General features: G+C 38.7%; 1 protein-coding gene across 4 annotated transcripts in view; it reads left to right on the top strand.

The window, feature by feature from the left end:
• LOC124879274 overlaps positions 1-17,005 on the top strand; it is a 103,321-nt gene that overhangs the window by 70,002 nt on the left and 16,314 nt on the right. For 3 of the 4 annotated variants that reach the window (XM_047383732.1, XM_047383733.1, XM_047383735.1), the window contains 17 exons: positions 3,430-3,487; positions 3,586-3,740; positions 6,608-7,373; positions 7,460-7,587; positions 7,706-7,816; positions 8,680-8,737; positions 8,979-9,101; positions 9,280-9,381; positions 10,809-10,985; positions 11,692-11,769; positions 13,065-13,238; positions 13,330-13,404; positions 15,456-15,677; positions 15,751-15,825; positions 15,913-16,046; positions 16,122-16,256; positions 16,350-16,407. In XM_047383732.1, coding sequence (XP_047239688.1) covers positions 3,430-3,487; positions 3,586-3,740; positions 6,608-7,373; positions 7,460-7,587; positions 7,706-7,816; positions 8,680-8,737; positions 8,979-9,101; positions 9,280-9,381; positions 10,809-10,985; positions 11,692-11,769; positions 13,065-13,238; positions 13,330-13,404; positions 15,456-15,677; positions 15,751-15,825; positions 15,913-16,046; positions 16,122-16,256; positions 16,350-16,407 — 2,629 coding nt within the window. The remainder of the gene's footprint in view (positions 1-3,429; positions 3,488-3,585; positions 3,741-6,607; positions 7,374-7,459; positions 7,588-7,705; positions 7,817-8,679; positions 8,738-8,978; positions 9,102-9,279; positions 9,382-10,808; positions 10,986-11,691; positions 11,770-13,064; positions 13,239-13,329; positions 13,405-15,455; positions 15,678-15,750; positions 15,826-15,912; positions 16,047-16,121; positions 16,257-16,349; positions 16,408-17,005) is intronic. The other variant, XM_047383734.1, reaches the window with a different exon arrangement.

The following is a 17,005-nucleotide window of genomic DNA, read 5'->3' on the forward strand; positions in this document are numbered from 1 at the left end:
ATGCCACAAAGCGGTCCACCACCTTCCTGTACTCATCTTCTTGTCCATCTCTGATCCACCCCACGACTGCAGAATCATCCGAGTATTTCTGCAGATGACAGGAGTCTGTCTTGTACTGGAAGTCTGAGGTGTACAGAGTGAAAAGGAATGGTGAGAGTACAGTCCCCTGAGGTGCTCCTGTGCTGCTGACTACCTGGTTAGACTCATAACCCTTCAGTCTCACAAACTGTGGTCTGTTTGTCAAGTAGTCTTTGATCCAGGAGATTGTTGAGGCCTCCACCTGAGTCTTCTGGAGTTTCTGACAAAGTAAATCAGGTTGGATTGTATTAAATGCACTGGAGAAATCAAAGAACATGATCCTCACAGTGCTGCTGGCTTTGTCCAGATGACAGTGGGTTTGTTGAAGCAGGTGTATGATGGCATCTTCAACTCCAACTCCACAGTGATAAGCAAACTGAAGGGGGTCCTGATGGTTTACTGTTTGCTTACTCAGGTGGGCCAACAGGAGTCTCTCTAGGACCTTCATGATGTGGGTCAGGACAACAGGTCTATAGTCATTGAGGACTGGTGGGTGAGTTTTCTTTGGTATTGGAACAAGACAGGAGGTCTTCCACAACACCGGAACCTTCTGGGCCAGGCTAAGGTTGAAGAGGTGCTGCAGAATCCCACAGAGCTGCTCTGCACAGGCTTTCAGAACTCTAGGGCTGACATGATCTGGACCTGCGGCCTTATTCCGATTCAGTCTCTTCAGTTGCATCTTCACTTGACTTCTTGAGACACACAGGTGGAAGGGGGAAGCAAAGGAAGCATCAGCATCTTCTGATATGGTTGAAGGCAAACATGTAGAAGCTGAAGGGTCTAGTGCTGAGGTGGAAGATAAAAAATGTGAGGTGTTACTGGACAGCTGTGGGTCCTGTGGGTCAAAGGAGGGTGGGATGTCTGTTTGGCTGTGAGCAGGAGAGGAGGATGCTGAGCTTGTTTCTGAACTGAACCTATTGAAGAATGTGTTCAGTTCATTGGTTCTGTCCAGACCTTCATTGGTCTGATCATCCTTCTGCTTGAAGCCTATGATCTTCTTCATTCCTGCCCACACATTTCTGATATTGCTTTGCTGGAGCTTGCTCTCCAGCTTCTTCTTGTACACCTCCTTGCTGTCTCTTATCTTGACTTTAAGTTGCTTCTGTAAACTCCTTAATAATTCTCTGTCTCCCTCTCTGAAGGCTCTTTTTTTCTTGTTAAGCAGGTCCTTCAGGTCACTGGTGATCCAAGGTTTGTTATTGGGGAAGCATCTCACAGTTCTGGTGGGGATGATGTTATCTACACAGAAGTTTATATAGTCGGTTACACACTCAGTCATGGCATTGATGTCCTCTCCATGTGGCTGGCACAGTGCATCCCAGTCTGTAGCCTCAAAGCAACCTTGCAGAGCTTCTTCAGCTTCCTGTGACCATTTTCTCACAGTCCTCTTTATTACAGGTTGCCTCTGAACAAGAGGCTTATATTTCGAGCAGAGAAAAACAAGATTGTGATCTGATTTGCCTAGAGGAGGTCTTGCTGTAGAGATGTATGAGTCCTTGACATTTGCATAAAACAAATCCAATGTTTTGTTTTCTCTGGTAGAGCAGCTGACAAATTGTTGAAACGTTGGAAGTGTAGCAGAGAGTGAAGCATGGTTAAAATCACCAGATATTGCCACAAAAGCATTGGGGTTTTGTGTCTGTAGCTTAGCAACAACTGAGCTGATGGCATCACATGCAGTGTCAGCAACAGCTAAAGGTGGAACGTAAACTGTTGCCAAAATAACACTGGTGAACTCTCTGGGTAAATAATATGGACAAAAACTTACTGCCAACAGTTCAATATCTGGACTGCATTGATGACACTTCACAGTTACATGTCCTGGATTACACCATCTGTTGTTCACAAGTACTGCCAGTCCACCTCCTTTACATTTGCCGCTCCTCCTTAAATCTCTGTCTGCTCGTGTGGTTAAAAAGCCCGGCAGAGAGACGCTGGAGTCTGGGATATGATCCTGCAGCCATGTCTCAGTAAAACACATGATACTGCATGGCCGGTACTCTGGCTGGGTCCTTTGTAGGGCTTGGAGTTCATCCAACTTGTTTCCCATCGATCTCACATTGCCCATCATAATCGACGGAAGAGATGGTTTGAACTTCCTCCTTCTCTCTCTTCTCTTAGCTCCTGCTCTGCATCCACGGCGTCTTCTTTTCAACTCATCAGGGATTTGGGGTTGTAGTTGAAGTATTATTTGAGCTTTTGAGATATTAATCAGCTGCTCCCGGTTGTAAGAAACAACCCCGTTGCCATGACAATGCATCACAACAAATGTCCAAAAATAGAAAGTATTAGGAAAAATCCTCCAAGCTGCACAGCATCTGACACTGGGGAGGACAGTTGTCCAAAAAAAAAATCAACTGTATCCACCACAAGAGGAAGAATTCCCAAAAAAGAATAAATCAGAATCAAAAGTAACAGAGCTACTCCAACCTGCTACCACCTTGAGCGGCGCAATTCTAGAATGATATGAGTGGAAACAAATTTACAATTAATTTACATTAATTGTATCATTTTTCCTTCAGTAAATAATAAAAATGGGTCCCACAGACCCGGAAACCACATAAGGGTTAACTTATTTATCATTTTCATGTGCCAAATGCACTGTGTATAATCTCTTTTTGCCATTCTGCTCTTTATAGAGTAACATACGTATAACAAGCTGATATTAACTTGTTAATTACTCAGGAAATCTGTGCCTCAGAGCGGCTGCCCATTGATTGCATCTTTTTATTTTAAAGTAGCGTTGAATAGTAAGAATTGTTGGATGGCGCTGCTTTAGTTTTTTCACCATGGCTTTCGTCTTTTTTTTTTTACCACCAGCAGTATTTCCAAACACCCAAGTTTGCCAGGTGGGGGAGGGGCGTGGTTGTCTACCAGGGTAACTTCTGGTCAGTCCAACACTTTCTCTGGGATCTGTTTTAAAGGACTTCAAACTGGGGGCACAGTTTGATGAAAATTTTAGCTTTTTTTTTAAACTGGTAATTTCCAAAAATCTTAAAGTCATTTAGACTTTATTGATCCCGTGGAGAGGTTCCCTCTTCAAGCAGAGGTACAGCAGCATAAAAATATATAACAGCACATAAACACGTATAGTATATATGTATCCATACATGAACAATGCATAAAGAAAAATAAACAGAGAACCAGTAGCGGGTTATTGCACAATAATCACTTATGGCACGCAGCGTAACAGTGTAACCATTCATAATTTAATCCTCAAATGCATTAATTATAAGGGGGGGATATATTATAAAATGTATAACTGTATAAAAGAGAAACTATATAGTTGGTTGCTTTGTTTAAGCAAAATAAGATGATGTTTGTAGGTAATTGTTGTTGTCTTGACTTCAGGTGGTACATCTTGAAGAAGAAATGTACGGTCAAATCTCAAATAAAAGCTTCCAGTCAGGTGGGGGTTTCATCCATCTTTAACACCAATCTTTTATTCAGTTTTTGTCACTTAGAAAAATGTATGTAACTTGAGTCTTAACTTTTCTGGCTTTTCAGCATCTCTTCAAGACTTCCTCTACAAAGTGATACAAAAGACGGTGAGACCAGACCATTGGTTCAACAGTGGGTCGTCTCTCAGGTCCTCTGCTCAGGCCTGTGTCACGCCTAACGTTTCAGCAGCACCTCGCAGCAAACAGAAAGTCAAGGAAAAGGTCAGTTTGTTTTTTATATATATATATATATATATATATATGGAGCAAACATTTATGACATTGAATGTAGTATTTTGTTCTTTGAAGAGTTTATTGTTCCAACGTTGGCCTTTCGTTTTTTAGCATAAGATGATGTGATAACACACTAAAAGGACATAGCATATTTTACATTTGTGAAAATCTTGAGGGACAAATGCCAGAAACGGTCTTCAAAGCAGCACTTTGAAGTAGACAAAGTAAAGAACTTTGGAACAAGCAAGTTGGTTTGCAAAATATTTGACCACATTTCAACTAATTGGAACAAAATGTTAAGTTGACAAGCCGACAATTAGAAATGTTTCCATTCGGGGAAACAGAACAAAGAGTTCATGGTAGGTTTATGTGAATCTGTTTTGGTGTATGGGAAAGTCACATACAAGATTTGGTATCTCTATCTTTGGAGCAGATTTTTATTTGATTTTTGTTTTTTTCTGATTTTGGGTCTGATGTTCTTGGGATGAGAAAAGATAAATTACTTTATTTCCAAACAGCATGCAACCCTGTACAGAAACAGTGTAGCAATGGAAGTAATGATAGTGAAATTCTTTCCTGTAGCTGTTAAGGTCATGCTGACCCAGTGTACGTGACTCTGGGGTGTTTACAAAAAACAACCATGGAAATGTTTAGAGAATAGTGCCAGAAGATTGAAATAAATCACAAGATAAAGGTGAATTGGTTAGGATTATCACATTAAACACCAATGATAGGACTTTCTTTTTCTGTAAAACCATTTTGTGTCCGCTGGTCTCTCTACTGGTCTCTCTACTACTATCATCCTGCTTAGTCTGTGTGGGTCTCTGTGTTACGTCTAAATTATACCTCATGGAAACAGGAAGTCATTACTCTATTCCTTCACAGATCTGTCTTTAACCCAGCTTTAGAGTGCGTTTACATTCAATTTGTTCCTGAGAGCCGCGACACTTGTCATCAGCTTAAAACAATGCATTTAAAAGTTTTTAAATTTTCTCAAATACATTCTGTCCAGTGTTGGATGCATAGAAAACTGTTTCACAATGGGAAGAGCCAAAACCTGCGTGAATGCAATAAAGCTGTCTCACTTCACTTCAAGTGCATCATGGCATTTAAATGTTAATTCGTATATCTGCATATTTCTCAGCATAGTTTCAGTTGAGGAGTGGAAACTGGAACAGCTAATTCTGCTTTTAGGTGTTGCGAGACCAGACACATGAGTGATAAAAAAACATAGAAGCTTTGTACAGCACACTTTATCAGACATATCAACCCAACACCATGAAAGGAACGGGAGTAAATCTTATGTTTTCAGACGCCAAAAGCTAATTTATTTTGACCACCTATAAAGATTTACAGCACTGGACTCTATCCGCAGGAAAGAACCATGTAATTAGAGTACAATACATATTTATCTTCTTGGGCATGCACGCCCCGTACAATATGCTGGACTTAGGCATGCACCGCGATCTAATTGGCCATATGCTGATACTGTGGGCAAGCCAGCCTCTGCACACATGAGCTCTCTGGAATGTGCCACAAAGTGTGTGAGTGTTGTTCTCAGACACATATCTACTATCAGTAGGTCTGTTGCAATTAGAGAGAAGACGGGAATACATTTTTTTCTTAGTTCTAAGGAGATTCAATGAATACAAAGAGACATTACTTGAAATACCATTAAAAGGTACTGACACACAAACTGACCAGTATATGTCTAGTATCAGTTCAAACAGAGTTAAATGACTAATATAAATTTAAACACTAGTAGTTAGAAAAAGTCAATTCTAACATAATTATGATAATTTTCCACTTCCAGCTAATGAAAACACAGTATTTAAGATTAAAAAGTTATGTCAGCACTATAAAACTTTTTTTTAAAATGTAGGCTTAATTAAATGTGGGCTCAATACCTTTTTAAAGGTTTTTATTATCAAAAGGTACTTTTAATCTGACAAACAAGCCTCATTTGGGCACATATTCAAATTTATTAAATATATTTGTGTGTTTGCTCTTCAAAATAATCAATAAAATGCTACCTGTCTGAACTGATAAGTAGATGAACACGTTCAACGTCCAGTGGGCAGCGAGTTATACCCAAGAGGAAAACGGCATTACGACAACCAGCCTTCTCATTGAAAACAAAACCAGAATGGACCAACATTTCAACAAATAAAAAAAATAAGATTTGCATAGAAAGAAAAGAGTACATTTTTTAAAGACAGATTTGCCATGATTAATTTGATCATTTAGCATGATCCTCTTTAGCAAAAAAGATAAAAATGTCTCATGTTGTGACATTACCCATATATTTTGAGTGAAGTAGGACAGGGAGACAAATGCAATGCTTTTATTATTTTGAATGTTTTTATTTTTTAACTTGAACTTTCATTACGTATTTTATTTATTTTATTTTATTTTTTAGCTGTGTATAAGCTGTGTATTGTTTTCTGTACTGCTTTTTGTTTAAATAATGTTTTTGTGTGTCTGGGACTGCAGATTGAAATTAGTTATCTGTTATAAAGCCCGATAAGAAATGTTTGATTGCTGTAATGCCAACAAAGGTTTTTCCACCGATTACTAAGAGGGATATATAATCATTTTAAACATGCCATTTTTTAAATAAAAAGGGAATACTTTTTTTTAAGTTAAAACTCCTTTTACATTGGTTTATCTGCTGAGAGATGACTGTTCCATTTCCAACAAGAGACAAACTTAGTTATAAAAAATTAATTTTATGAAAAAAGAACGCTTTCAAAAATGTAATAATTTGACACAAACCTGGTGAGTCATGTAATTAAATTGTACTTTTAGAAAGAAAACTGAAGATTCTGCTAATTTTGGTCATTATCTCGTTAAAGGTGGTGTATAATTCAGAAGAGGGTGGCGCAGCTCCAGACGCATCTGAAATGACTGCAGCCAAGTGCAGACCGGACCACGGGACATCATCCGACACCGAGAACGCCCACACTTGTTCACCTGCTTCAAGAAGTAACAAAGAGCCCACAGAAGAGAAAAACAATGCTGGTTCATGTTCTCAAAGCACAAAAAATAAATGCAAAGCAGATGTTTTTCCAAACAAAAATAGATCACTAAGGATAAAAGCAGCTACTAAATCTGAAGAACTGGGAGCCGTTCTTTCTACCTGTTCAACGAACAAATCTACAACATCTTCTCACAGACTGACAGAAACCGCTTCCGCCACTTCAAAAACATCCACTCCAACATCTCCAACATCTTCCATGTCACCAAGAAGTAAGAGTGTCACAGCATCTGAAAAAGCATGCAACACAGCACCATCATCTGACACAGGATCTACAGGGACACATAAACCTGAGCGTCCTTCCAAATGTGCTAAAACAGAATCCAGAGGCCCAACAGTACCAGAGACTAGGAGAACATCTTCTGCCACTTCTAAAACAGCTAAATCACAAGTCAAAAACATGAATACTGAAGCATCTGCGAAGATATTGACAGGGGCAAACCCAGATCCTGAAACAGCTGCTCATAAAAGGAAACTGCCAGATGTTCCTCAAAAGTACCCAGAAGAAATCAAGAAGCCACGGAAAGACCCGCCTCATGTTCCTCCAAACAAGACGACACTGAGTGGAAACCTTCCTAAAGTTGGTAAGTATTATTTAATTTACGTTAGATATCACCTCAGTATGTGTTGGACTCTTTTCAGACTTCTGCATCTTGTTGTTAATCGACAGGATTAAACCAGCTGATTGTGGTGTCCTGTGAAAGAAAGCAGCAGGTCTACTGTCTGCTTTGTTCAGTCAAACTGAATTTGTCCAGTCAGTTTCATCTGACCAGCTCTGTCCACCAGTACAAATATGTGGTATGTGAATGTTAAATCATTATCTGAGTATAGCTGCAGCTTTTAACAATGGGCATTAATGCCAAAAAAAAGTGAATGTGTTCTACTTTCTTGACTTTTTTTCTGTTTTATTCATTAGAAAATGAAATATCCCGAATGGTCTTCAAAGGAGCTGGAGAAACAGTTAAACCACGCCGTACCTCTTTTGGCAGAAGTTGAGAAAACCCTGCCTCACACGCGGAGCGCTCAGGTAAGCTGATAAATTAAAATCAGTTTTGTGTGACTTTTAGAAAATAATCCACTTTTAAAACCGAAAAAGAAAAGGATGACAATTTTAAAGAGTATTATATAGTATGCTCTGTTTCCACGCTTAAAAAAACAGATTTTTCTTTTATTTACACCAACTTTTTACTGGGTGAATGGAGAAAGATGTTATCCTGCCTTTGGTGCCATTTAGAGTTTTTATAAAGAGATTGATATTATGGCATCTGTTTATATGAATAAAAATTCAGTTAAAGGGGTTTGTGTAGATAAATGGTCCCTATTCTTTCTGGAAAAGTATGGGATTTAAATCAAAGATTTTCCAGGTCTAGATAGAAGTGAAAAACAAAATGAGGTATGAAAGGAAGTGTTTATTTCCAGACTTTATTCCTGTCCGTTTTCTAAATGTTGCATCTGTCCATCTGTCTTTTTATCCACCCATCCCTCCCTCCCTGCGTCCCTCTCGGTTGGTAAACAAGATGGCAGCCACTCTAATTCTGGCAGCATCTAATTTGATTGAATATTTTTTCACTTTAGATTTTCTTAAGTTTCATTGATTTAAGTCAGTTAACCTAAAAACTAAAATAAGATCATGATGCCTTATCAGCTCCTTCCTATTGGTAAATAATTATTAGATACTCATAAGCACATTTGTAAACAGTAGTTTATAGTAAATTACTTTAAATCATTTGCCGTGAAAATATTAATGAGGAGATTTGAAGATGTAGAAGAAAAAATGCATGTCGTGTACAAGTCTGTAAAAGTCAGTTGTTCTTGTATGTATTGTGTGCACACAAATCATAAAATAAGTTTTATGTTCACGATGTTTGTGTAAATATTTGTTTTTCCTAGAAATTGGAGGTGGAGAAGAATGAATATCAAAAGTTGGGAATTCTTGCAGACAGCTTGGGTGAGAGATTTTTCAACACTATAAAATTTTATCCTGCATCTCCTAAAATTGTGCTATGTTTTTTATCGTTTGTCATGCTGTATTGTGTTAAAATCAAGATATTTGTGTAATTCTTTTGTATAGCAGAATTTGTTATTGAGGAAACTGTTTAGCAGAAAAATGTGTTTAGTTGCATAGAAACTGACTTGTTTTCCTTCGTTCTTGTGTTCCTCCTTTTGCTTTTGTGGATTTTGATGCTCAGCTGTAGAAAGAGTGAAAGCACTGGTGAAACAAAGAGACCAACAGGCCTCATCATCGCCTACAGTTGATAGCTCAGAGCATCCTTGTCATGATGTTTCCAGTCCATGTGACATTTCAAGCTCAGGTGATTGGAAATTTCCTTGTTAGCTCCTTTAGTTTGACTGCAGATGCATGCCCTCACGCTGTTTTAACAAAACAATTTCCCTTTCCATAAGATCCATTCATATTTTGAACCTTTTTGTGTTTTTAATGAACAATGAGCTATAATCAGTGAACCACCTGCTCTAAATTTTAACTTTTAGGGATCCCAGCGTTTAATGAGGAGATGTCTGACTATGCAGATATTAACCAACCTGAACAAGAGAACAAACATCAACAGCAGCCAAGCCTGGACCAAGTGTCAGGTGAGATATGTAATGGAAAGTTTTATTCTTGTTCTGATTGTGTGCCCTAAAGTAATCATGCCCACCGTGTTCATGCAGCAGACAAGCTGGTGGAGCCTTCCAGTTGTGAAACTATTTTTTCTTAGTGGAAAGTGTCATCCGACTTAAGCCCATCTTCTCTCATGACTAACAAGTGCCTTTGTATTGCAAGAAGAAACCACATCCTGTAAGCAACTGTGTGCTTACAGGATGCTTGGGATCTGATTGCCAGAGCAACTTGATATTCTGTATCTTGTTGTTCTCTCTTGCTGCAAGATTCAATAAACTGACTCATCCTTCGATAATTTTCGTATTTAAAGGTGATTCTTTCCAGCACGGCGCTAATGGTGTAGGGGTTAAGCTCGCGACCATGTACAGAGGCTACAGTCCTCGATGTGGCCGTCCCGGGTTCGAGTCCCTCTACCCCTCTTTCCTGTCTGCCTACTGTCAAAAAATAAAAAGGCCACTAGTGTTGAAAAAAAAAAAATATCTAAAGGTGATTTTTCCACAACTGATATCGAATGAGTGTGAATAATTCAATTTATTTTAAGAAATCTTTCTTTTTCCATGCTGTGAAAAAACTGAAATGATGTAAAACAGTCAATAAATTAATGTCCACAGGACTAAGGATTTTGCTTGCTTGCAGAGAGAGAGATGGGTTCATACAATCCTGGAAGTCCCCACCTTGGTCCTTGAAGAGAGAACATGCTGTACTCCAGGTGTGGAGATAGGAAATTGCAGTAATCAGATAAAGCTTGTAGTTTGTAAAAATACTAGCTTGGAAAGATGATATGTAAAAATGGTAATTTGGGAAATTATACTAATTTAGGAAACATTTGTAATCCAGAAATATACCAATAATGGAGAAATGATCAAAAATGTAAAAATGATCCTACTCAGGATTTTGACAGTTTATAGCAAGTTTTTAAGTTATCACAGTGTGAACAGCAACTCTGAGAGCTTTGCTTATCCAGAAACCTAAACGCCGGGACCCAAGGGTTGTTCCTCTGTCAAGCGCAGAGTCTTCAGTCGTTCTCGAGACTCTAAACTCTCAAAAGTGTTCTTTCTATCACAATCTCTGTCCGCAATGTTGACTCCAAGCTTCTGCAGGTGTAACAACGCATTTTCTTTCATCACTTCGTTCTCATATACTCCTAGACTGGTCCTTCCCCTCCATGTTGCCACATGTGACAGTTTACAAGTAGATTCTTCCCACCTTTTGCTCTTGAAAGTACATTCTTCATATATACCGTGATAAATGGCACGAGTTACCTTTCCCCTACATGTGGCTGTTGTTCACTTCACCCTCATCTTCTTCCACATCTTTTACTGCCTAGGTCCGTCTGTCAGCATGGGAATATGGGTGGATTTTACCGTATTTTGACAGTGTTTTTATGTCTTTGTCACAGATATGGAGTGCATTTATGAAGATCCAACTGTGGCTGCAGGTCAGTCAGTTGGAGGCAAGAGCTTGGATGAGGAAGACATGCAAGTGGATGATGGGATTCGAGATGAACCTGACACTTTCCTGAAAACTGATCCACAACAACTCTTAGATCAGTGGATGGAAGCTGAAGACTTGGCAGGTATGTAGGATCTTTTCTAGAGGCTTTATAATAGAAAGGTATGGCATTTGATTGAAATGTTTCCCAGATCTGGATAAGTATGAGAAATGAGGGGGGAAATTTTGTATCTGTGGGTTGTTGTTTGCATTCAGAGATTATTTTTCAGTTTCAGTGCCTGCCCAGCTGTCCGTGTTTGCCTATCCTGAATTGATTCGCAAACTGAGGGAAAGATGAACCACACAGCGCCCCTAGAATTTAAAATAAATAAAATGGTTTTTGCATTCATTTATATGGAGATGTCTTGCCTTGCTAAACTTTTATTACAACCAAAATAAAGTTTTAATGGATCTTTATTTATTGTAGGATAACTCAATCCAGATTTAAACAAATCTCAGAATTGTAGATGTTTAAATAAAGCTGATCTAAGTTGGTCCACAAAAAACACAAACAGTGAAATAGTTCTTTTCCACACAGCCCAATCAGTGGAATATGTAGATAAAAAGCCCTGACATTTAAAGCCTGGCCTCTGTAGAAATATCAGCTATAAATGTATGCTGAACAGTTTAGGTCTTTCAGAAATAGGCATAATATGGACAGATACCTGAAATGTTTACTAACCCTGTTTTTTTTTTGCTAGGGTTTTTTATTCATTTAAGCATAGGATCTGTTGGGACTCATTTCAAGTTGGAAAATAAAAAAAATAAGCAATGTTGTTTGTTAAATGTAGATGTAGTGCAAGAGGAGCTGATTTCAGATGCAGAGTCTCTACTTCCTGTTGAAGTTACACCTGCTCTTCAAAGTTCTGGTAAATACTCAGTTTTCTTAAAATTGTTTTGTAAGTTTCTTTTTCATTGTAGTTAGATGGCTTTTTATGCCATTTTTAAGTTTTATTTTGATAAATAATGTTCAAATTGAATAGAATGGGCATTTTCATTCTCTGGTGAGTGTGACCATGAACTCTATGTTTAAAACTTATTCATTTGGTGCAGCTAAACAAAAAATGAGCACCGGCTGAGATTTTAGGACAAATAAAGCTTTACCCGTCCCTCATGTGAAGTCATGTCCTAGGTCTTGCTATAAAAGCAGGTGGGGAGAGTGTGTCAAAATTAACTGATCAATCGGTACAACTCACTGACTAGGTTAGCTAAAGGAAACTTGTGCTAAATGGGACCGACTTCTTCCATACATTATGAAAGCAATTTATTTGGTTAAAAAGTGTTTGTGTGTCTGAGACAGCATGTCCTGGGTTGAGTCTGGTTTGGAGAAAAAAAAGGGAAAACATCGTTCCAGTTCAGCTTTGGAATAAGGAGTTGATAAGAACAAATTAAATTAAGGTACAACTGTTACGTAGACTGGTTTTGATTGCTTGCAGATGTGACGCTATTCTTTTATTCCCGTAACTGCAGCTGAGAATTCAATGTTGTGTGTGCCAGAACATGTGCGTAAATGAAGATGGTAAATCGGATTGGTCAAGAGTTTCACATACACCCTAATGTTTTGTATTTGTATAAATGTGCCCTGTAAGAGCTGGAGGCAGGGAACTTTTGGGAATTTTTAAAGAAGATGTTTTGTGCATTGTGAAAAATAAAAGGTTCCGCCGTGAAAACTGGGAGGACAGAAAACTCAACCCTTCTTGAGACAATCCGGGCTTGCGGTCTTATGTGTGAGACTCTTGGGATGCACATGACCATTATGTGTCATGTTTATGTGCAAATTCATCACGGTCCCCAGCATTGTGATGGTGGTGTTAAAACATTTCAAGTCTATAAAAAATATGTGAAATTTTAGAGGAAAGTTGTGGAAAGTAGGAGTGCTCATCTTAACTTTTTTTATGTGTAGACACATATCCCTTGACAGTATCAAGATAAAAGTTTTTTTTTTTTTTTTGTTAAGAGAATAAATTGATTCGTCATCATCAATATATGGCAGTAGTGTTTCTGTTTTAGAGACCTGTCCACTTTTTTGGGGAAAGTAAGAGGACTCACCCCCTTCATTTTCTGTGTTGAGGAACAGCAGCCAAACATACCAGATGTTTTTTACCAAGCTTGTAAGTCAAGATCTTGATGCACCGCGTTTAACATTTCATTATTCTTACCTCAGAATCAGAGACCATCCTGAAGAGTGCAGAAAAGGTACGAGCAGCTGATTCATGGAGACACCAGGGCTCATGCGGTGAAGACGCAGATGACCACAATCTGATTCAGGACCACCGACAATCAATGAGCTGCAATGAAATTAATCAAGATCCAAGCAGTAAATCTGAAGATGTAGCAGGTATGACATTAACATGAACTTTTTCTTTTAGAAAGTTGATCAATTTTACAATTCTAGTTGAACCCAAATACATTTTTTCTGTTTAATTTAGAAACTCCCCTGCTGCATCAGTTTAAAGCGCATGACAATCGGTCTTATCGTAAAACACTTTTGAAGGATGACATGGGTAAGTAAGGATGTTTTTGTCCTGCTTTTAATTCTTATGTTCATACCCCTGGTAAAGATGTGTAAAAAGCCTTAAAATAAATTGATGGGGTTATGTTTTTTTGTACAGAGACATTTTACACAGTGAGCATTTTTCCAAAATCCAAACTTTAGTTTGACTAAATATTTTTGACCGGGGGCCAAAACAGTTGCAGATGTCACTTCAGTGACATCAGTGAAGAGTATTAATGTCTCAGTTTTAATCCAAGGATCTGATTTTGTTTTTTCTTATACAGGTCCTTCTCAAAAAATTAGCATATTGTGATAAAGTTCATTATTTTCTATAATGTAATGATGAAAATTTAATATTCATATATTTTAGATTCATTGCACACTAACTGAAATATTTCAGGTCTTTTATTGTCTTAATACGGATGATTTTGGCATACAACTCATGAAAACCCAAAATTCCTATCTCACAAAATTAGCATATTTCATCCGACCAATAAAAGAAAAGTGTTTTTAATACAAAAAACGTCAACCTTCAAATAATCATGTACAGTTATGCACTCAATACTTGGTCGGGAATCCTTTGGCAGAAATGACTGCTTCAATGTGGCGTGGCATGGAGGCAATCAGCCTGTGGCACTGCTGAGGTCTTATGGAGGCCCAGGATGCTTCGATAGCGGCCTTTAGCTCATCCAGAGTGTTGGGTCTTGAGTCTCTCAACGTTCTCTTCACAATATCCCACAGATTCTCTATGGGGTTCAGGTCAGGAGAGTTGGCAGGCCAATTGAGCACAGTGATACCATGGTCAGTAAACCATTTACCAGTGGTTTTGGCACTGTGAGCAGGTGCCAGGTCGTGCTGAAAAATGAAATGTTCATCTCCATAAAGCTTTTCAGCAGATGGAAGCATGAAGTGGTCCAAAATCTCCTGATAGCTAGTTGCATTGACCCTGCCCTTGATAAAACACAGTGGACCAACACCAGCAGCTGACACGGCACCCCAGACCATCACTGACTGTGGGTACTTGACACTGGACTTCTGGCATTTTGGCATTTCCTTCTCCCCAGTCTTCCTCCAGACTCTGGCACCTTGATTTCCGAATGACATGCAGAATTTGCTTTCATCTGAAAAAAGTACTTTGGACCACTGAGCAACAGTCCAGTGCTGCTTCTCTGTAGCCCAGGTCTGGGGAATGCGGCACCTGTAGCCCATTTCCTGCACACGCCTGTGCACGGTGGCTCTGGATGTTTCTACTCCAGACTCAGTCCACTGCTTCCGCAGGTCCCCCAAGGTCTGGAATCGGCCCTTCTCCACAATTTTCCTCAGGGTCCGGTCACCTCTTCTCGTTGTGCAGCGTTTTCTGCCACACTTTTTCCTTCCCACAGACTTCCCACTGAGGTGCCTTGATACAGCACTCTGGGAACAGCCTATTCGTTCAGAAATTTCTTTCTGTGTCTTACCCTCTTGCTTGAGGGTGTCAATAGTGGCCTTCTGGACAGCAGTCAGGTCGGCAGTCTTACCCATGATTGGGGTTTTGAGTGATGAACCAGGCTGGGAGTTTTAAAGGCCTCAGGAATCTTTTGCAGGTGTTTAGAGTTAACTCGTTGATTCAGATGATTAGGTTCATAGCTCGTTTAGAGACCCTTTTAATGATATGCTAATTTTGTGAGATAGGAGTTTTGGGTTTTCATGAGCTATATGCCAAAATCATCTGTATTAAGACAATAAAAGACCTGAAATATTTCAGTTAGTGTGCAATGAATCTAAAATATATGAATGTTAAATTTTCATCATGACATTATGGAAAATAATGAACTTTATCACAATATGCTAATTTTTTGAGAAGGACCTGTATGCTCAAAGATTCTTGACTCTTGGTTTTGTTTCCCAGATGACTGAAAAGAGTTATTTATGATAACTAAAATATCCAAAACAAATAGTCTCCCCAGTGATTTAGCAAAAAGTAATTAATTATTTTGCATCTTTTTATGTCCGTCAGAAGATAATCTGCACTCTTGTCGGTCATTTCCACATTTAGACCTTCATTTTTATTTCAAATTGCAGAACAACAACATTGGGAGAGTAATCCAGCTTCCCAGGAGTCACAGAAAGCTGTTGAATGTGCAAAGAAAGTATCATCTGAAAAAGTCTCCAGTTTTGGGATGGAAGTTGCCGCAGGACAGCAGAACCAAGCAGGATTGAGCCACAAAGGCGAACCAGCTCCAAAACTTTGCACACAATTTGAAGAGCACAGTGCTTCCAAGCTAAAGTCCACTACTTCGTTAGGTTAGTGTTGAGCATCAGACTGACTGTTTTTGGCAGTCATGCTCTGATTTGTAGTAATAGATGTTTTTTACAGGGAGAAAAGCTCGAGAATCCAGTCGTTTGTCCATTTACTTGAAAGCAAGTCGACAGGATCTTGGGCAGGTTACTGGTGAGTTTCCCTCTAACAACATAAGCTCAGCATCTTGTTCCTTTTTAAAAGAAGCATGTAACATGTTAAAATGTTCACACTCTCTAGGAATGGACTCTGTGTGGGAGTGTCAAGGTATCCGTCTGAAAACCTTCTTCCTGTGTGAAATCTGTGAGAAGATGCTCTCAACTCAAGACATCTGTCAGCATATGGTCAGCCTTGACCACCAGCTCAGATACTTGGTGAGTATTGAGTACAGCACTTTACAAAATGTTCAAAAATATCTTTGTACATTTAATAAAGTTCATATTTTTCAGAGGAGGGAGGACCCAAGGTTCCTGGAGATGTTTTGGCTGAAGGATGATCTCCCTTCAGATTTTAAAATGGTAGTTTTAAAGGAAGTTGTCCAAGAGCTCTCGAAGCGGGAGCAATTCCATAAAGTGGACGCACAGGTACCTTAAGTCAATACATCGTTTTAGTCATCTAGTTTCATTTATTTGTGTACTTCACTTTGAACGCTAATAGTGTCTTTCTTTTACTTTAAGTGTATATTGCTGGGATCCGAGTTGCATGAATTTGTCCGAACGTCTCCTTTCAGTGAAGGTAACTGTCAACTTAATTTGCAAGTGTTGATGAAATTGTTGTTTTGTGTGAGATGTAGCTTTTACAGAAAACTAGGAATCACATAGAGCTTTTTTAAGCAGTTGTTATATCGAGCACATATCATAAACGAGTAACATTTGCTCATTCAACTAAATGTTCCCTGATTTTCACAAAGTATTGGTGTGCAGTCATTTGAAGAAGTGTTTATACCCCTCAAACTTTTCAGGTTTGTCACAACCACAAAACTTTGGTGTTCTTTATTGTGAAGTGGAAAAAAATGACATAATGTATTAATTTTTTTACAAACATAAATCTGAAAAGTGTGGCATGCATTTGAATTCAGCCCATAAAATCAGTACTTGGCAGAATCACATTTTGCCTCAACTGCAGATCATTTTGAGTTTGTTTCTAACCATTTTTGCACACAGCTCGGGGTCAGTCAGACTGGATAAAGACCCTCTGTGAAGCTCAGTTGTCATTTTCTGCCACAAATTTTGAATTGAGTTTCTTTCAACAGTAGCTTTCTTTCTCCCACCCTTCCATTTAGGACATATTTGTGGAGTGGCTAATAGTTTTCCTGTTGCCAAATTCTTTCACT

The sequence above is a fragment of the Girardinichthys multiradiatus genome, chromosome 13 (genome assembly GCF_021462225.1).
Source record: "Girardinichthys multiradiatus isolate DD_20200921_A chromosome 13, DD_fGirMul_XY1, whole genome shotgun sequence".
NCBI lineage: Eukaryota > Metazoa > Chordata > Actinopteri > Cyprinodontiformes > Goodeidae > Girardinichthys > Girardinichthys multiradiatus.